This window comes from Sciurus carolinensis, chromosome 16, assembly GCF_902686445.1.
Source record: "Sciurus carolinensis chromosome 16, mSciCar1.2, whole genome shotgun sequence".
In the NCBI taxonomy this organism is placed as follows: domain Eukaryota; kingdom Metazoa; phylum Chordata; class Mammalia; order Rodentia; family Sciuridae; genus Sciurus; species Sciurus carolinensis.
In genome coordinates this window covers 16,430,459-16,451,801 of record NC_062228.1, presented here as the reverse complement: position 1 = coordinate 16,451,801, position 21,343 = coordinate 16,430,459, and the positions used below count along the sequence as shown (strand labels likewise).

At 45.9% G+C, this 21,343-nt stretch overlaps 1 protein-coding gene and 1 long non-coding RNA gene across 2 annotated transcripts in view; one reads left to right on the top strand and one right to left on the bottom strand.

Annotated features, from left to right (window-relative positions):
• Nucleotides 1–656: 656 nt before the first annotated feature.
• On the bottom strand, nucleotides 657–20,732 carry LOC124966612 (uncharacterized). Its single transcript, XR_007105376.1, has 4 exons — nucleotides 20,604–20,732; nucleotides 20,370–20,422; nucleotides 2,128–2,294; nucleotides 657–707 (listed from the first exon to the last, which is right to left on the bottom strand). It is a non-coding gene; the product is annotated as an uncharacterized LOC124966612 (long non-coding RNA).
• Nucleotides 20,388–21,343, top strand: part of Cdh1 (cadherin 1) — a 74,155-nt gene continuing 73,199 nt past the window's right edge. Inside the window, exon 1 of the mRNA XM_047528055.1 lies at nucleotides 20,388–20,572. Coding sequence (XP_047384011.1) covers nucleotides 20,525–20,572 — 48 coding nt within the window. The 5' untranslated portion in view covers nucleotides 20,388–20,524. The remainder of the gene's footprint in view (nucleotides 20,573–21,343) is intronic.

Below are 21,343 nucleotides of genomic sequence, written 5' to 3'. Positions count from 1 at the left end.
TTGTGGTCCTGGGGATTGAACACAGGAGAACCCATCCCCAGTCCTTTTTATTTTTAGTTTTAAGACATGATCTCACTAAGTTGCTGAGATTGGCCTTGAACTTGTGAGTCTTCTGCCTGAGCCTCCTGAGTAGCTGGGATTTCAGGTCTTCACCACTGCAGAGGGCTCCAAGATTTTTTTTTTTTTTCCCCTTTGTGGTGCTGCGGCCTGAACCCAGGGTCTTGTGCATGCGAGGCAAGCACTCTACCAACTGAGCTGTATCCCCAGTCCTCCAAGATTCTTAAGCAATCCCCTTTGCTCTGGGCCGCAGCCTCCCTCCCTGAATAACATCCCTAGCCATCACCCTTTTTATAAATTTTATTTCATTAAACTTCCCAGGCTGGTCTAGAACTTAAAATTCTCCAACCTCAACCTCCCAAGTAGTTGTGAAGTTGGGATTCTAGCATTCACCACTGCGCCTGACTTGAAAAACGTGTGTGTGTGTGTGTGTGTGTGTGTGTGTATACTTGTTATTTTGTACTGGGGATTGAACACCAGGGACACTTAACCACTAAGTCACATCCCAGTCCTTTTTTTACATTTTATTTTGAGACAGGGTCTTGCTAAGTTGCTTAGGGCCTCACCCAGTTGCTGAGGCTGGCTTTGAACTTGCGATCCTCCTGCCTCAGCCTCCCCAGCTGCTACAGGGGAAAGTCACCACACCCAGCCTGAAAAACATTTTTAGACGTTGATTAATTTCATGTATTTTTTTCTGTTAAGGAAAAACAATAAAACTAAGTCATTTCACTTGTATATACCTCTCTCTTTTCACTCCTTCTGATAATTCAGTGGACCTTCAATAAAGGGGTCAGGGGCAGGAAGCTAACCCTAATCAGCCAGCATATCAAGTTACTCTCGCCCCTGCTGGCTGATGTCAGGAACAGATTTACTTTTCCAGGAATATTAGACATCTTGACTCACGAGGCACTAGGAAATAATTCCAGGGTTTTGATTTTGGTCTACTGACAAACCCTCCACCTCTTTGCTCCATGCCCACCTCACCTGGGCCAGACCGGACCCCAGATTCCTCACCAAGATGACTGCAGCATCCTTATCTATGCTCCTGTCCCCACAGGAGTCCTCCGAAAGGATAATTCCCAAAGATCTTCCCCAAGGACTTCTCCCCATCTGTGCCAGAGTGACCTTTGGAGACACAGAACTCATTGGACCCTTCTTTTCTCAGACACTTCAGTTCCATTCCCATGACCTACTAGAAGAAGTCCAAGCAGCAGATCATGTGCAGCTCTTCAAATTTGAGCCCAGCACCCCAGCTCCCGGCCACCCGTCCCTCTCCCAGGCACATGCCAGGCAGCCACACTGGACATTTTTTCTGCCCGTAATACAGCCTTTGCTTCTGCCAGGCTTTTGCTCACATTGTTCCCCACGTGGGTGTTTTTCCTTCTTACCCTCCTGTTCCCCTCGGCTAATTAGTTCTTACGCATTTCCTGGGCACAACCTCCTCAGTCCTGGGTCTGCCAGAATTAGTGGCTCCCTGCGTATTTTGCAGGCCTCACCAGGGCCTGCTTCTTGTGCATTTCAGATACATCTCCCCTGTTAGTCTTAGGGCGATGTCTTTTTTTTTTTTTTTTTTTTTTTTGGCGGTACTGGGGATCAAACTCAGGGCCTTATGCTTGTGAAGCAAGCACTCTACCAGTTGAGCTATCTCCCCAGCCCAGTCTTAGGGCGATGTCTTATCTCCAGCATCCACTCTCACCCCGCCAAGCACGGTACCCAGAACCCAGACAGGGGCTGAGAAATTGCTGAATTAAAGTCTGACATTGAAAACTGTCTCCAAGTCTCATGGTCATATATTCAGTAAAGGCAGTTAACAGAGCTGGAGATGTAACTCAGTGGTAGAGCGCTCGCAGGCCCTGCGTCAGTCCCCAGCACTACGGAAAAATAGGGAGGGTGGAGTTAAAGGCTGGTCTCGCCAAGCTACTTTACTTTAAGCTACAAGTGACGCGGTTCCTGCCAGGATGACACTTCTTCCAGGAAGCTCTCTGGATTTGTCATCTCTTCAGACAGTGTCCACAGCGCCTGTATTCATGCAGTGATCATGCCACATGGTAACGGCAATTGCCTCTTTACCCGTTCATCTCCCAGTCAGGACCAGTTTGAGGACGCCTCTTGGGGGCAGGAGCTGTGGATCCAGTCCAAGGAAGGCACCAAGCAGTGGTGATTGGTGTGGAGAAATGTCAGGATGCCAGGTTTGTTCTGAGCACTCTGTGTCCTGACTCATTTGAGCAAAGACAACCCTGTGAGGAGGGTGATATTAGCCCCATTTGGTGGAGGGGCAAACTGAAGCCAGAGAAGTTCTAAACTTGACCAGTCACACAGCTGGGAAGCGGAGGAACAAGGACTCGAGTCTAGCCCTCGCCTGCACCATCTGAACTGTATCACTGGGTGAAGGGAATGGGAGCCAGTGCCCCCCCTTTCCAGGAGCCCAGGTCCTCCCGGGACTCCTGCTCATCTTCCCGCAGGAGACAGAGTCCCAGGTCAGTGTGCAGGGAATTGCTCAAGAGCAAAGCTGAGGTCTGCACTAATAAAGTGCTCTTGGTGAACAACATGTTAATAAAGACTCCTTGTTCTTCTCTGCCCATTTCCTGCCACTGCATGGGGAGGTCCTGGGAATGGTTAGCATTGCTTTGCTGAGTGAATAACCTCTGGGGCAGTTTTAGAGACAAAGGACCTCACAGGATTAGGTCTAATGCCAGACCTCTCACAGAGGGCCACCTCTGTCCTTGTTGGTGAGCACAATAGAAGGCTCGAAATGCCAAAACAGGCCTCTCATCTTTGACCCAGTAACTCCAATTGGAGAAATTTATACTAAAGACCTCTCAAAATAAATCCCAAAGCTGAATATATGAAGGAATGCCTTAAGACTGGGGGGGGGGGGGGGCAGATCCATCAAAAAGGAATTAATTAATTAGTTAATTAATTTTTTATGGTATTGGGGAGTTAGCCCAGGGGCATGCTACCACTGAGCTATATTGCAAGCCCCCCCCCAATAGCTTTTTTTGGGTAAAAGGGATTGAATCCAGGGCTACTTAAACACTGAACCACATTCTCAGCCTTTTAAAAATATTTTATTTAGAGAAAAAGTCTCGCTGAGTTGCTTAGGGCCTTGCTAAATTGCTGAGGCTGACTTTGAACTGGCAATCCTCCTGTCTCAACCTCTTGAGCTGCTGGGATTATAGGCACGTGCCACTGCACATGGCCCCTAATAGAATTTTAATGGCTACTTTTCCTCTGTTTGAATAACTATTGAATAACTACACTTTATTAATTTCTTTTTAAACACTCCAGACAAGCATTCTACCTCTTTTTATATTTTGAGACTGGGCCTCACTAAGTTGCTGAAGTCATCCTCAAACTTGGAATCCCCCTGCCTCAGTCTCCCAAACCCGGGATTATTAGCATGCACCATTACGCCAGGCTGTTGGTTACTCTTTGAATTCTGTGCCCATTTTCACCTCTCCATTGAACTCAAAGAATAGAAATAATGACATCTTGCATCTACCTAGGGATCCCTCCCTGTCTTGCTTCCCTGAATCCCCCTAAAGCTAATCAGTCTTCAGATGATTGCACTTTTCCTTCCCTTGCTTCTTTGGTATAGCTTAACACATAAACACATATGGTTTAAATATACTATGGTTTACTTTTAGTTGTTCCTAATCTTTATAAAAATACTAAAGTGATAGGGTACAGCTCAGTGGTAAAGCATATGCTTAGTCTGCATGAGGTTGGGGATCAATCCCCAGCACTAAGGAAGGAAAGAAAGGGGTACCCTGTTTGGAATGTCTCGAAGCTAGTTTTCCCATTCCACATGACATTACTCAGATTCATTCATGCTGGGTGTGTAGCTACGGTTGATTCATTTTTTTTTTTTTTAATCTATTCTCCTGTCAATGGATTTGGGTTTCTCCAGATTTTTGCTATTACAAATAAAGCATCTATGAACATTCTTGTGCAAGATTCCCTGCTATCTGTGTTTATGGTGTTTTCTCTGATTAAATGAAAGCCCTGGGGTGTAGGATTTGTGGATGTTCAATTTTTCTAAAATCCCACCAGTTTACACTTGGGGCAGCGGGTTAAGGAAACGCTGCTGATCCACACCCTCCGCTGCCTGGGGCTTCATTCGGCTTCTTCATTTCGGCAACTGAAACACAGACCTGCACCACACTTACTGTTTCGCCCTTTCCAAACTTTGTACCAGGTGTGTTTATTATCTACGCCGATAAATAAAATGTAATCATAGTTTGGTCTGAAAAAAAAAAAAAAAATCAAGGTTGGATAGAGGGGTTGGAGGTATAGTTCAGTGCTTGCCTACCATCCACCAAGGTCTGGGTTCAACCCCAGCACCCCACCCCTCAAAAAAAAAGAAAAGGTTGGATACAGCTCAAAACATCATTTTTCTTTTTATTTTTCTTTCTTTCTTTTTTTTTTTTTTCTTTCCAGTGCTGGGAATCAAACTCAGGGCCTTATAATTGCTCTACTGCTGAGCTACATCCCCAGCCCTCAAAATGTCATTTGTGGTCATTTCTAGAATAACAGGTGACTTTCATTTGTATTTTTCTTCTTTTTTCTTATCCTTGCATTTAAATATTTTTCTATTGTGGATATTTATTACTTGTATATATATATTTTTTAAATAAAGAGAGAAGGGGCATGGCATGTGTGAGCCCTGGATTCAATTCCTAGCACTGAAAGAAGGGAGGCGGAGAATATACAGTGGCTAGCATTAGTCATTAGATAAATGCAAATTAAGACCACGATGAGATACTACTACACTAGAATGAAAAGACTGACCAAGTAGCCAAATGCTGGCAAAGATTGGCTCCATGGGAACTTTCATACATTACTGATGGCATTATAAAAGCGGCATAGCCACTTTGAAAAGCAGTTTGCTAATCTCCTATAAACATACGCTAACCATATGATTCAGCAATTCTACTCCTAAGTATTTATCCAAGATGAAAGGAAATGTTCATATAAAGACTCACGAATGCTCCTAAGCAACTTTATTCATAATAGCCCCAAACTGGAAGTAGCCCCAAGCCCCATAACTAGTAAATGGAGAAGCGATTACACAATTTTTGGTATATCCACACAATGGAATACTGTTAAGCCAGAAAGAATGATATCACTACAGATATGATATGGATGCATCTCCAAAGCATTTTGCTAAGTGGAAGAAACCATGTGCCTACATACTATGTGGTTTCATTTATATGACAATCTAGAACATAAAAATCTGTGGAGACAGAAAAAGGTTCAGAGGGGCCAGGTTGTCTACACCACCTGGTTGATCTGATCTATTTGACAGAGGCCAAGACTGAGGCTCCGAGGGGCGAAGCCAGCTGCTGAAGATCACACAGCCAGTCAGAGTCTAGTTGTCCTGTCTGTAGGTTCTGTGTCCTACAGCACTGCCCAACACCCCATTCTGGATTTTGGGTACCAGCTCTCACCAGAGATGGGATGAGGTAAGTGAGTCTCACAAATGGAGAGAAATTATTGAACTTGGCCCCAGCATCCATTCAAGTCAGGCTATTTTGAGTTCTTGACTTTTTTTTATTTTTAATACATAATTAGATTGTTAGTTCACACTATGATTAATTATGTCCAAGAGGAACATCTTCAGGAAAACCAGTCTCCCCAAACTAACCCCCAAAGGAAAAGACCCAAGATTGACATTTTTTAAAAGGGAAGAGGGCCAGGCTTGGTGGCACATGCCTGTAATCCCAGCAACACAGGAGACAGGCACAAGGATCACAAGTTCAAGGCCAGCCTTAACAATTTAGCAATGCCCTAAGTAACTTAGCAAGACCCTGTCTCAAAAGAAAAAATAAAAAGGACTGCGGATGTAGCTCAGTGGTAAAGGGCTCCTGGGTCCAATCCCAGTACCAAAAGCAAAAGGGAAGAAAAACCAAACTCAATGGTGCACACCTGTAATTTCAGCTCCTGGGAAGGCTGTGAGGTAGGAGGATCTCAAGTTTGAGGTCAGTCTCAGCAATTTGGTTAAACCCTATTTGAGAATAAAAAAAAATTTTTAGGGGCTGGGGAGATAGCTCAGTCGGTAGAGTGCTTGCCTTGTAAGCACAAGGCTCTGGGTTCGATCCCCAGCACCCAAAAAAAAAAAAAAAAAAAAAAAAAAATTTTAAAGGGATGGGGATGTAGCCAGTTGTAGAGTACCCCTGCTTTATATCCCCAGTACTACAAAAAATTAAAAATAAATTTAAAATAAAAAAGAAAGAAAAGGAGGAGAGGAAGAAGAAGAAAAAGGAAAGAAAGAAAGAAAGAAAAAAAAAAAAAATAGAGGCTTGTGGGACTCCAAGCTGGACTGGGACTTCCTGGTCAATCTGTAAGTGTGAAGATCTACATGTGGCAAGGGCTTTTACCCCAAGGGGACAGATCCAGGCAGGTCATGTCTGCTACCATTGAGTTTCTCAGTCAGAGAGAATACCCTTCCCAACCCCCAAGGAGAGCAGCCTCCTCCTGGCAACTGGGGATTATGCTGGGGCTTGAATGTTAGTCTGTCTTTCTTTTTCTTGGTACTGGGGATTGAACTCAGGGGTGCTTTACCTGTGAGCTACATCCCAACCCTTTTTATTTTTTTATTTTAAGACAGGGTCTTGCTAGCTTTTGCTTAGGGCCTCACTAAGTTGCTGATGTTGGTCTCAAACTTGCCATCCTCCTGCCTCAGCCTCCAAAATTGCTGGGATTACAGGTGTGCGCCACCACATCTTCCCTAGTCCGGGAGCCTGGATCCTCTTGTCTCACTTCATGACTGGGTTCATGACCTTAGCTTATCAAAACCCTGGAGGTATCTCTCTGGTCAAAGGGAGTTGGTGCAGAGGTGTGTATATAAGCTAAGTAGCCAGTCCATAAAAGTGAAACCTGAGCTGGGTACAGTAGCAAGTGCCTATTGAGGCTGAGGTAGGAGGATTGCAAGTTTGAGGCCAACCTCAGCAAGGAAGGGAGGCCCTAAGGACTTAGCAAAACCCTGTCTCAAAATAAAACATAAAAAAAAGGCTGGGGATGTGACTCAGTGGTTAAGCAATCCTGGGTTTGATCCCAAGTACCAAAAAAAGAAAAGTAGGTATAGTTCCCTATGGCTGGGATTCTGGGATTGCTGAACTGGTAGGTGGGTGCCTGTTTCTGCCTTTCTAGGAGAACCTAAACATGAAGTCAGATTAGAGGAAAGCAAAGACAGTTCCCTGATGATAACACTTGACTACCTGGAGCCATGCCTGAAGTTCATCTCTTCCTGGACATTTTGGTATGTAAGCCCCCAAATTACACCCCTCCTTTTTTTTTTTTTTTTTTTTTTTTCTGCATAGATATTTGTGTTTCTTGACATTTATAACCCAAAGTGATGAGTCCACAATGCCAAGACACGAGACAAAAGAGAGAACACTGGACCAGGAGTTTTAAGACTTGAATTTGAATTAAGATTTAACTGTGTAGTAGGTATTGAAACAGCTCTGTACCTCGGTCCCTTCAACCATGTAAAGGGAACAGAGTTGTGCCAGGAAATAAAAGGAGTGTAGATGGGAAAGTGCTTCGTAATCTGTACTGCACTTTGCAAACTGTAAGGCAACATACACAAGAGGCCAGCTTTTGCTGCAATTGTGTCCAATGGAAAGGTGATCTAGAAGCGAATGGTTCCATTTACCCCATGTTTATCTCACTGCGTAACAACTGACAGACGTTTTAACCTTTTTTTTTTTTTTTTTGGTACTGGGGATTGAACTCAGGGGCACTCGACCACTGAGCCACAGCCCCAGCCCTATTTTGTGTTTTATTTAGAGACAGGTTCTCACCGAGTTGCTCAGTGCCTTGCTTTTGCTGAGGCTGACTTTGAACTCACAATCCTCCTGCCTCAGTCTTCCGAGCCGCTGGGATTATAGGAGCATGCCACCACGTCCAGCCCTTTTTATTTTTTATTTTGAGACAGAGTCTCACTAAATTGCTTAGGACATCACTAAATTGCCAAGGCTGGCCTTGAACTTGTGATCCTCCTGCCGCAGTTTCCTGAGTCACTGGGATTACAGGCGTGCAGCACTGCCCTTGGCTAGATGTTTTAACCTTTCTGAGCCTACGTTCTTGCTTTGAAAAAATTAATCCTTTGGTGTCTCTCTGGGGAGATTTGCAGTGGATATTCCACCCCTTGCAATAGGGGTGGAATATGCTTAGTGGTAGAGTATGTGCTGAGCCTGTGTGAAGCCCTGGGTTTCATTCCAGCACCAAAACTAAATAAAATGAAATCCTGCAATGGCTCCCTATTGATTTTAGGACATAGTGCAAGCTACTGACTCTGATAACAGAGTTCCCGCCCCTGACTATTCTGTACCTGTCTCTTGTGTATGATCTCTTGCTTCTTTTCTCCAGCTAGACTGAATGCTCCTCCCCTCTGGGCTTTTTGCCAGGTGGTGACCTTTGCCAGGAACACTATGGTTAACTCAACTTAGTTGTCTGTCATCCATCTTCCTTCCTTCCTTCCTTCCTTTCTTCCTTCCTTCCTTCCTATCTTTTTTTCTACTGGGGATTAAACCCAGGGGTGCTTAACCACTGAGCCACCTCCCCAGCCCTTTTTCATATTTTGTTTAGAGACAGGGTCTCAACAAGATGCTCAGGACCTCACTAAGTTGCTGAGGCTGGCTTTGAACTTGCAATTTTCCTGCCTCGGCCTCCTGGGTAGATTCATTTTTCTCTGCAGGTCTTCCCTGAGTCCCTGTGCCTCTCCATCATACCCACTGGTTAATCACAAATCACTCATCACCAGTCTAGTCCTCAACCAGAACCACTGATATGGCTATCCCAGTTGCTAAAATACTCTATTAAATTTTTCCATATCCGTTGGTAAGCAGCTGCTTCCTGGTGTCCCTCAAGACCCCTGCTCCTCCCACAGCCCCCACCTCCTCACTCTCCAGCAACCTGGACCTGGGACCGTGTCCCGGTGCTAGTGGCTGGTGTTCATTCTGATCGGACTGGTGCCTGGGCTCTCCCAGCTGTTAAATATTGTTCATATCATCCTTGACTATCGCTCTGGAATGCAAATCCCTGGGTTGTAAATCCCTTGCCTGTTTATTCAACCAGATCATAAGCTCCTTGAGGGCAGGGCGGCGCCTCCCTCACCAGCTAAGCATCTGGTATGTGCTAGGTGCCCTGGAGCCTTCGCTGAGTGAATGAGAAAACAGGAGTGAATAAAAGATCACGGCCTGCAAAATCGGAAGACCCTCTGGAAAATGATGGCCCCTCATCCTCAATTTGGACTGGAGTTTTCTGGGCCTGCACTGGAAACCTTGCCCTTTGCCCACGCTTTATTGCCCACATTTTATTTTCTTATCCTGCCACCTGCCCTAGTCTGGTCCTAGCCTGGCCCTAACCAGGCCAACTCCACCCTCCCCTCCTACAAAACCTGGGTGGACCAAGTCACAGTCCTTCTACCCACACAGGCATAGGTGAGCACCTGTGTGCCCGCAGACACGCATGCGCACACAGGAGCAGGGCTGGATGATCAACCTGTGGATGCTTACTGGTTCTAATGTTGTCCCCATTTACCTGGGACCTACAGCATGGGAACCTTGGTATCAGCCAAATGGGAACAATTGGTCACACTAGCCCTGCGTTGCTTGGGTTATTTGCAGACAGCAGGGAGGGTGGTATCTTTCAGGATGGATTTCTGTGTTGTTGATGCTCAGCACAGTATATGACCCAAGGTGGGTTTGCCCCAGTTCTGTCACTTACTGGCTGTGGAAAATCAGGCCACCTCTCAGTTTCCTCAAGTGGAAACAAAATAATATCTTTCTCTTTGAGGCACAGGCATTAATACAAAGTTAAAGTGCTTGGAGCATAACGCCTGGCATGTAATGAGTGTTACAGAAATGATGACCATTATTACTTTTATTGCTGTTATTACTATTGTTTATGTGCACAAAAGAAAGATTTCTAGGTTTTTCAGTTTGTGAAGCAAATAAAAGACAATTGGCAGTATAAGACTAAAAAAGTCACCCCTCTACTTAGTCTGCACCTGGGAAGACCCTCTTCCCCACATAAAACAAGCATCCCAGCACAGTGCTGCATGCCCATGATCACAGAGACTCGGGAAACTGAGGCAGGAGAACCACAAGTTTGAGGCCAGCCTCAACAATTTAGCAAGACCCTATCTGGAAATAAAAAATAAAAGGGGATGAGAGTGTAGCTCAGTGGTAGAGCAACCCTGGATTCAATCCCCAACAGTGCAAAAAACGATGACAAAAACAAAAAATAAGTAAGAAATACAAAAACAAAAAACCTAAAAAACACTAACAATAACAAGACCCAGGGCTGGGGATATAGCTCAGTTGGTAGAGTGCTTGCCTTGCAAGCACAAGGCCCTGGGTTCAATCCCCAGCACCGCAAAAAAAAAAAAAAAAAAACCAGAACCCAAAACAAGACCCAGCTCTATTGTGATATAATTCACATGCCATACAATCTACCCATGTGAGGCGATCAGTTGTGTGTTTTGCAGTATATTCACAAGGTTGTGTAAGTTCAGAACATGTTCGCTCCCCTAAAAGAAGCCCAGTTTCCATCCTGCCCCTATCCTTCACAGTCCCTGGCAACCGTGAATCTGCTTTCTCTCTCTCCATAGGTTTGTCTATTCCAGATATTTCAGAAAAGAAGGCATTGCGAACCTGGCACTGGAGCACACACTTGTAAGCCCAGAGATTCGGGAGGCTGAGGCTGGATTGCCAGTTCAAGCCTAGCCTCAGCAATTTAGCAGCTCTGTCTCAAAAATAAAGGGGTATGTGGTCAGGAAGGAGTATGTAGTCAGGGTTCAATCCCCAGTGCCAAAAATAATAATAATATTTTAATCATAAAAAATAAAAGCAGAGAATTGTCTCCACTTTTCTCATTCCTTTATTATTATTATTTTATGTGTGTGTGTACAGGGGTGGGGGTGGGGCAGTGGCACTGGAATGGAACCTAGGATCCAGATCATGTTGGGCAAGGGCTCTACCCTGGAGCAACACCCAGACTCAGGGGGTTGACTTTGGGGAGGGTCCTTATTGGACAGCATCTTTGTTGGCCTGATTTCCCTAACTCTGAGAGAAGGAGTGGAGCTTTCTTGGCTTAGAAGTGGGGGACAGGTAGTCATAGGTCTTTGGGGCCTTGACAATTATTCTGCAAGTGCCTTAGCTTTTTTTCTTTTTTGGCAGTACAGGGGTTGAACCTAGGGGCACATACCCAGACCCATTTTATTTTATTTATTTATTTATTTTTTTAATTTTGAGACAGGCTCTCTCACTAAGTTGCCAAGGCTGGTCTTGAACTTTGAATCCTCTTGCCTTAGCTTGCCTGTTTGCTGGGATTACAAGCCAGCGCCATGGCGCCTTACTTTGTCTTTTTTTTTTTTTAAATGGAATGCTTCATGAATTTGCGCGTCATCCGTATGTGGGAACCATGCTCCCCTGCTAATCTTTGTGTCATTCCAAATTTACTACATGTGTTGCCAAAGCCAGCACTGTCATTCTCAAATGACTAGGTGCAAAGGTGAGTCCTGTGAGAGGGAATCTACTGGTCCTGGAGCGCTGCAGACCATTTTTGGGGTTAGCTAAGGGGGTTGGAGGGGGCCTGCTGTCCAAGAGCTTGGCTCAGGGAAAACCCCCGCCCCTGAGCAATGTGCAGTATGGAACCCTATAGTTAATGTTTATTTTGCACTTCCTGTTTGCCCTGTTTACTTAGACTGTCTCACCTAATTCTTGAAACCATTCAGGGGGTAGATGCTATAATTATTCTCATTGGGAAGGTGGGGAGATTAGGAGTCCAGAGAGAGTTTTAGTGACTCATTTAAAGACTTATAATTAGCCGGTGCAAAAGCAGGATTCAGCCCAGGCATTTAGGAACCAAGTCTGCTGGGAACCACTCTGCCAGACTGGTCTTGAGCTGTACCACCAGTCTCAAGCCGCCTCTGCCCTCAAACTGACTGATCAGCCAGGCCCAGTTACACAAAGCTGGGGGACCGAGTGGCCAGATCCCCAGGGCCTGCCCCTCCCCAGTGTTTCTCCCTCATCTCACCATCCTAGAGGGACAAGAAGCACCTCAGACTCTTGCCTGCCTCTTTCTTTCCTGCTCTAGAGTCTGGAGTTTCAGGCCAATCTAACAGACCATTTCTTTTTTCTTTCTTGGTGGTACTGCGGATTGAACCCAGGGCCTTGTGCAGGTAAGGCAAGCATTCTATCAACTGAGCTATATCCCCAGCCCTCTTTTTTTCTGTTTCTGTACTGCTGGGATTGAACCCAGGACCTTGCATATTGTAGGCAAGCACTCTCTCACTGATCTATAAGCCCAGCACACAACAGACCATTTCTTGCTAAATTAAGATTTGCCACTCAGTTCAGATGGCACCTGGAAATAAAAACCTGTCTCAATCTTAGCAGTGTAGCATGGAGATTAAGAGGCTTTGGAGGTAAATGGCCAACAGTTTATATTCCAGCTTTGACCATTTTTCTGTGTGTGATGATTAATTTCAGCCATCTTCTTGACTCGATTAAGGGTTACCCAGTTAGCTGATGCAGCTTTATTTCTGAATATGTCTTTGAGGGTGTATCCAGAAGACAGTGGCATTTGAGTCAGAGGACTGAGTAAGGAAGATCCACCAAGTGTGGGTGAGCACCATCAATTGGCCCAGGGTGCCATTGTCCATTATCTTGGTTATGCCAATGGTTTCCGAGTCTATGCAAATACCAAGACTCATCAAATTGTATATTTTAAATACATGTAGTCAATTATACTAAAAAAAAAAAAAAAAAAAAAAAAAAAAAAGAAAGAAAGAAAGAAAGAAAAAAAGACAGAAAGAAAGAAAGAAAGAAAGAGGGAAATGCTGGGCTCAGTAGCACACATCGGTAATCCCAGTCACTCAGGAGGCTGAGGCAGGAGAATCGCAAGTTCAAAGCTAGCCTCAGCAACTGAGCGAGACCTTGTCTCAAAATTTAAAAAATTTAAAAAAATTTAAAAGGGCTGGGGATGTAACTCAGTGGTTGAGTGCCCTAGGTTCAATTCTTGGTACGAAAAAAAAAAAGAGGCGGGGAGGAATTTACAAAGAAACTTAAGGAACGCAACAGACAAATGTAAATTGTGGAAGAGAGGAAAGCTGAATTCATATTTTCTCTTTCTCCTTCTCCCTCTCTCCCCAGGAGCCAGGATGTCCTCCTGCCCTTGGATATCAGAAGTCTTGGTTCTTCTACCTTCAGACTCTGGGACTAGCACTAGTGGCCCCCCAATTTCTCAGGCCTTTGGACTTGAACTGAGCCACACTACAGACTTTTCTGGTTCTCCAGCTTGTAGATGGCACAGTGTAAAGCTCTGCAGTCTCCATAATCACTTGTTCCTCTCCTCTCTCTATATACAGTGTGCATCTCATTGGCTTCTGTTCTCTGGAGAATGCTGAACTTTCTCCAATCTCTTTATCTCTCTGTACACCTCTGCTTCCAAATCTTTAAAATGGATGTCTTGACTGTAAGGGTCTTGTAGGAAGACTGGTGAGAGATGTATATAGCATATGGTGAACTCCAATGAACAGTAGCTACCATTTTTATCACACACTTATAATGCAGTTACTGGCATCCAGCACAACGCCTGACACACGATTGGCATTCAATAGATATTTAATAAATAAATAAATGAATGTTTACTTGTCTGCACCCCGCCCCCCACTACCTTCTGAACTCCTTAAGGACAGGGACCATATTTTGTTTATTTCCTTCCTAGTGTTGAGCAGAATGCCTGGCACATGGGACTGCTTAATAAATGCTTGCTATTTGCTCTAATGAGATAATGGATCTGTACAGCCCTCATCTCTGGGGCTACCAAACACAAGGTGATAGAGAACTTGATAATGGAAAGATCAGATGATACCAATTGAATTAAGCATCTTAAAAGAGAACCAATTGGACAATTTCTTGCATCCTGATATTGAGCTGTGGGAAATGCCCTTCACCATTGATGAAATTTTTTTGCTTAAAAAAAAAAAAATGGATCTGGATCAAATCATTCCTTTGTAGTTTATGCTGCATATGGGAGAAAAGAACACATTTAATGACATCTCAAGGATGTACTGAACAAATTACAAAATGCTGAGTATTCTATGGTAAATGTCCCCCACACCCCGGTGGTACTGGGGATTGGATTCAGAAGGGCTCCATCACTGAGCTACATCTCCAGCTCTTTTTATTTTTCATTGCAAGACAGGGTCTTGATAAGTGACTCAGGTTGGCCTGGAACTTGTGCTCTTCCTGCAAAAGTTCCTGGAATCAGGTATATGCTAGTGCCACTGTGCCCTACCTCACTATGGACTTTGTTGTTGTTGTTTTGTTGTTTGTTTTTTAGACAGAGTGCTATGCTGCCCAGGCTGGCCAACTCCTGGTCTCAAGGAATTCTGTAGGGGCTCCTCTACCTCAGCAGTAGAGCACTTGCTTAGCACGTGTGAAGCACCAGGTTTGATCCTCAGCACTGCATAAAAATAAATAAATAAAATAAAGGTATTATGTCCATCTACAACTAAAAAAAAAAAAAAAAAAAAAAAAATACATTTTTTAAAAAAGAGAAATCCTTTGGTCTCAGCCTCCTGAGTGCTGGCTCTATAGATATACACGGCCACGCCTGAATGAACAATTATACTGGGGATTTAGCTCAGGGGCATTTTACTACTGAGCCACATCCCCGGTCCTTTTATTTTTTATTTTGGGACAGGGTTTCACTAAGTTGCTGAGGGTCTTGCTAAGTTGCCCAAACTGGCCTCAAAATTGCCATCATCCTGCCTCAGCCTTCCAAGTCACTGGGATTACAGTGACTGTTCCTGGTCATTGAATATTTTAAATATAGGTAAATTATACCTGAAAAAATTGAACAAGGCTTGCCTGGTGCCGTGGTGCAGGACTCTAAACCCAGGGACTCAAGAGGCTGAGGCAGGAGGATTGCAAGTTTGGGATCAGACTCAGCAATTTAGGGAAGGCCTAAGCAACTTAGAGACTCTGTCTCAAAATAAAAAAGGACTGAGGATGAGGCTCAGTGGTTGTGTCCCTGAGTTCAATCCCTGGTACCAGGAAAAAAAAAAAAAAAAAAAAAAAGTAGGCATAGTAGTATATGCTTATAATCCCAGCTACTATGGAGGCTAAGGCAAGAAGATTCCAATTTCAAGGCCAGCCTGAGGAACTTAGTGAGACTGTCTCAAAATAAAAAATAAAAGGTTCTCGGGTAGCCAGTCAGTTGGGGAGGCTGAGGCAGGAGGATTACAAGTTCAAAACCAGCCTTGGGACCCTACATCTAAATAAAATACAAAAAAAGGGCTGGGGCTGGGGATGTGGCTCAGTGGCTGAGTACGCCTAAGTTCAATCCCCAGTACCAAAAAAAAAAAAAAAAGTTGGGGGGTGGACTGGGGAAATAGCAGAGCCTGAGGCAGGAGGATCATGAGTTCCAGGCCAGCCTAAGCCATTTAGTGAGAACCTGTCTCAAACAAACAAACAAACAAACAAAATGATTTAAGGATGTGACTCAGTGGTTAAACACCCCTAGGTTGAACCTTGGTACCAAAAAGCAAAACAAAATAAAACATGTTCAGATCAGAGATGCAGACTGCAATACTTAAAGTAGAAGTGATATATGTTTTCTCAACTTGTTTTAAATTCTTTTAAAACAAAAATAAAAATACTGGTGTAGAATGATGAAAAAAGATTTGGTACAAAGTTTATATATTGCAAACTTTAAAAAATTAAGAAAATTTGGAGTTGGGTGATAGATACATGAGGTTTCATTATACAGTTGGCCTTACATATCTGACAATTCCATCAACAGTTTGAATTTTTTTTTAAATGCATCTGACCATGAGTAGTTTTCCCTGCCTGTAAGGGAAAGGATTCAAGGCCGCCCTGGGCCTATTTTTTATGTTACAAAATTCTTTTTACTGTGCTGGGATCCAAACCAGGACTTTGAATGTGCTATGCGAGCAGTCTACCACTGAGTTACATCCCCAGCCTTATTTTTTTATTTTGCTTTTGAAATGAAACTGCAGACCAGCAGCTACTAAGGGCAGGCCCCCTATCAGTTACCCTCAGCTCAACAGGAGGCTGGAGCAGTTTATCCAGTTCCTCCCCTGCATGCTGGCAGGTGGCCCAGCAGAGGTGTCAGGAGGGCCCCCTAGGGTAGCAGGAATGAATCCTGATCCTGCTACAATCCCTAGCAATTCCAGCTTCCCTGGTGATTCCTATCCAGTCAGATGGGGGTTGAGCTCCCCTAGCAGAGGGCAAGGAAGGGGCACCTCTCCCGGTCTGAACACCATTTTTACAGTCCCGTTGCCAGAGATAAAAGGCACAAGACTGCCTGGGGGATTAATCATTAGCCTCCTGCCTGACCAGTCACCAGGGCAGCTGGGAAATGGAAGTCCATCAGAGAAGCACTCTGCAATGAGGAAACCTGGAGTTTATAATCCACGGAGGGATGGATGCCAGTTGGCACCTGGTGGGAAGGTCTGTTATCTTCCTGGAGTGATCTCAAGGGCACCCGTAGGGCCTCTGGACCACATTTCTTTTCCCTGTTGGTGCCTGAAATTCCCAAGATCTCGACTCCTAGGTTTCGGTTTTTTTCCTTTCCTCTGGTTGAGAAGCTAAGGAAGGCAACACCTTCCCACCACATCGACAGGGTCGATACAAGCTCAAGGGGGTTCATGGGTCCCCCAGAAGCCCATTCATAGTCAGCAGGTTAAGTACCTGGGAAGGAGTTCACTAGCTCCAAGGCTTTCATTGCTTTGAAAAAAGCAAGGTCAGCCCCCAACACTCTCTTTAAAATGCAAATGACCCTGGAGGGTCAAAATGACTAACCCTCCCGTGTGAAAGGTTTTCCCAATGAGGACAGAGAGAGCCTACCAGGCTTTCCTGGTGGGGGTAGGGGAAAGGACAGCCTGGGGCTGGGGAGGCTCCCTGGGGACGTTTGATTTTTTTTCGTAGAACTGGGAAGGGAAAGTATTGGGCACGCTCAGAAAAAGATTGTGAATTCAGTGCTATAAAGGTCTCCATTTTGTGGAGGAGGAAACCAGGGCTGGGGGAGATTGATGTGACTTAGGCTACCCAGATAGTGGTCACATTGGAATCTGAACGATGCACCCGTCTGAGATCAATACCCTGAGCATAGTTCAATATCAACAGCACAGGCTCACCACACTGGCCATTTGATCCCCAAGGCGACATGTTCCTGTTTAATAGAAGAGGGGACAGAGGCAATTCCCTGTGTTGCCCACAGTCACGCTGTGCCCACCACCTCACGGAGCCCCTCTGTGTTCCCTCAGTCTGAACAGTCAAGGGGTGGCAACCCTTCCTGGAGGTTGAAGAAGGACTTGCCGAGAAGTCTGAAAAACGCATCAGGCCTGACCTGTCCTTGCTGCCCCTAATTGTTTTCTAAAATCCTTTTTATTGAATTATCCTAGTGTAATGGAGGAGTCAGAGTCACCGCAGAGTTTACAAGGTCAGGTCTTGCTGGGTAGAAGAAAGCAAAGCCCCAAAGGCTCCCTGGGTCCAGTGATGGTATGAAATATGTATTTTTACATAACTGGGAGAAAGAAAATAAACGGACAAGGCTGCCCCATGGGAGAAACGCCTCTTTCTGTATTTCCATTATCTTGTTTAATGCACAGTCCAGCAGGAGCCTCAGTGGGAAAGGAAATACCGGAGCCTTTTTCCTCTGAGCCTCCTGGCAGGTTAAGAAGCATGCAGAAATCCAAAATGTTGGGTGTGTGTTCGGAAACTCATTAAAACTGAAGGGTCAACCTGGGGGGAGTGGCTGCCAGGAAACTCTCTTGGTTTGAGACAACACCTCTCCTCTGCAGAGGAGAAAGTACTCCTACTCCATATGGGCTCAGATTCACTTTCAACTCTGGGTGAAATACTCAATATGGCCTTCCCCACGAGGGAGGCAAATAGGATTGAGCCTTTCCACACCGAACATTTATTGAGCGGTTGCTGCTACATGCCAAGTACCCTGCTTAGTGATTGTTTTTCCATTAGCCAGTGTCAACTCATTTATGCACATGAGAACACTGACTTGCTCAAGGTCACACAGTTGCAGAGTGGCAGAAACATACTGCTTCATGGTCCTGACTGTGTTTGGATGAAGGTAAGGAAGGTGTCTTTGTTAGTGGAGCCAAACCACGCAGACATGGCCAACCACAAGCAGACAGGGAAGCTATCTGACTTAAGTTTTGCCTGTCTATTCTGTTTTTGATCCTAAATTTATTTTACCAGGGACAGAATTCTCTAGAGAAGGTGATGGTGGCTGTGGTATTAAGATCCCAAATCTGCTGATCAGGAGATCTTGGGTTCTGGTCTTGAGTTTTCTTTTCTTTCTTTTTCTTTTGGGGGGTGGGGGTGGAGGTGGGGTGGTCTTGCCATGTTGCTGAGTTGGCCTTGTACTCAGGATCCTTCAGTCTCGGGCTCCCAAATGGCTGGGATTACAGGCATACGCCAACGTACTGGCTGCTCTTGGCTTTCACATTGACTTATTATGTGACACTGAATGAGTTATGTGCCAATAACAGGTTTGAGAGATCTCTTAAGGTTCTCTTCCAGGTCAGCATTAAGAAATGCAGCTTGACAACTGCAGTTCCAGCTGGGAGGGAGACTGTCTGGGGCCACATGAAGTGAAGATGATGGAGAAAGGGCCCTGGAATCAGTGGGAGGTGTGTTCCACCTCCCCCTGCACCAGCTCCTACTGGCTCCAGCCTCTTCATGCTCAGTTACGCATCTATTGAATGGGAATAGTAACACAGCTCTTAGGTGTTCTGTTTTTGTTTTGCAGTGGTGGGGATTTAATCTAGGGCTTTATGCATGGCTAACAAGTATTAACACCCCCCCAGCCCTTTATACAGTTTCCAGGTGAAAGTAAAGGAGACAGTCAGTGTCAAATACTTGGCACACAGCCTGGCAGATAAACCTTCAAGACCCTGCACCTACAGTTTCTATGATTGCCCCTCACATTTGGGCAGAACTTCTTTGGCTCAGAAACTTGGTCTTATTAGTTGTATGGGCATCTCATAACACCATATGGAAGCATTTGGGATCATTATTCCTACTTCAAGATAGAGGAACTAAGGCTTGAAGAGATGGTTCTCACACAGTGGATCAATTTGCTGACTCACTAACCCATGGAGGATTGCAGTTAGGGGCAGATTTTGCTGGGAGGGGTGGTGTATGTAATCACAGCTACTGGAGACGGAGGCAGGAAGATGGTAAGTTGGAGGCCTCTGCAATTTAGTGAACTCCTGTCTCAAATTAAAATTTAAAAGAGCTGGGGAGGTAGCTCAGTGGTACAGGGTCCTTGAGTTCAATCCTCAGTACCAAGATTGGGGGAAAATTTTTTAAAAGAGCTAGAACCTGGTGCAATGGCCTATGCGTGTAATCCTGGAGACTGGGGAGGTTGAGGCAGGAGGATCTCAAGTTCGAGACCAGTCTTAGTAATTTAGTGAGACTGTCTCAAAATAAAAATAAAAAGTACTGGGGATGTAGTTCAGTGGTAAGAGGCCCTGATTTAAACCACAGTACCAAAAAAAGGGGCAGGGAGCTGCTGGGGCAAGAGCTCAATGGTAGAGTGCTCCTCCTGGGTTCAATTCCCAGCACCGCAGAAACAAATAAACAAACAAATAAATCAACCAACCAACCTAAAGCCTGGGTGTGGTGGCGCATACCTGTAATCGCAATGACTGGGGAGGCTGAGGAAGAGGATGGCAAGTTCTCAACGTGGCAAAATAAAATAAAAATAGCTGGGGATGTAGCTTAGTGGTACAAAACCCTGGGTTCAATCCCGAGAAAGAGAGAGAGAGAGAGAGAGAGAGAGAGAGAGAGAGAGAGAGAGAGAGAGAGAGAGAGAGAGAGAGAGAGAAAGAGAGAGAGAGAGAGAGAGAGAGAGAGAGAAAGAAAGAAAGAAAGAAAGAAAGAAAGAAAGAAAGAAAGAAAGAAAGAAAGAAAGAAAGAAAAAGAGGAGGAGGAGGAGGAGGAGGAGGAATAATAATCATCATCATCATCAGATGCCAGAAAAAGGGTAAAGGGTAAAGCGCTTTCTCATCCCAGGTCTTAGAGGATCTCCCTCGGTGCTGGAATTCGAACGCCGTGGAATAAGGACCCTACAGACTACGATGTACAGACCAGTGGGTCACTAGTTCCGCGCTAGGCTGGGAGGCGGGGCTCGGAGCGGGCAGCGCCCTGCCCGCGGAGGAAGCTGAAAGCTCCGCCGCTCATTGGCTGAAGCCGGCAGGTGCGTCCTCAGCCAATCAGCGGCACCGGGGGTGGTGCCTTGAAGCTCACCTGGCGGCTTGCTGCGCTGCCCGGCTCAGTGGCGTCGGGAGCTTCCACGGCACCTGTGAGGTCGCGGAAATCCGGCTAGTCTCTAGCTTGGGCCATCCCCGCCCGACCCGACCGCGCCCGGCTCCCGCCTTCGCTCGGCACCTATCCGGCCCGCCATGGGCCCTCTGTGCCGCAGCCTCTCCGCGCTCCTGCTGCTGCTGCAGGTAAGTCGGGTGCCCTGACTTGGGGGAATACCTTCCGGTCCCAGGATGCGCGCCAGCCCGGAGTCCTTTCCTCTCCTGCTGCCCTACTTTCCCTTCTTCCAAGGAAGTTTGGGTCCAAAGGGCCAGAACTGCTTAGAAGCTGTGCGGAGCTCTGGATTGCGGCGAGATGGGACTGGGCGGGGGATGAGGGCGAGCGCTACTTTTCCCTCCCCCTCCGGCCAATACCCAGGTGGGGGGCGCGCCACGCTGCAAACTCCGGAACTCCGGGTTGGCCGCTGAATGGGCTGGGGGCGGGCATTGGGGGCGTGAAACACGATGGGGGTCGGCATGTGGACAAGGGGAGACACGGTGCAAGAAAACTAGAGTCAGATAAGAGGCATTAGTAGAAATAAAGGCACCTTCCATGTAAAGGAAGGATAGTAAACGGAACCAGGGCCCCTTGGGATAAGAAAGAGGGCCAAAGGTGTAGCGCCCCTGTGTGAGGCAGTAGGACCGAGAGCGCTCCAGGTCTAAGGAAGGTGGGGTCGCGAAGAGTGCAGACGTCTCCAATGAGATGAAAAAGGAGACGGGAAAGAAAGGTGGGCTGGAGTGTCAGAAGGTGACCCAGTGGCCTCCTCTCCCAGGAGTTCGTGGGGGCTTAGCTGCCGGTTTCGGAATGGGAGAGGATGACGTCGCTTCTGCCCCGGGGTGGGGGTTGGGGGTGGCCTCCCACAATCCCTACGCCGGGAGCCAGGGAGAGGCAGCCGCGTTGTTGGTTTCGGTGTGGGCGGG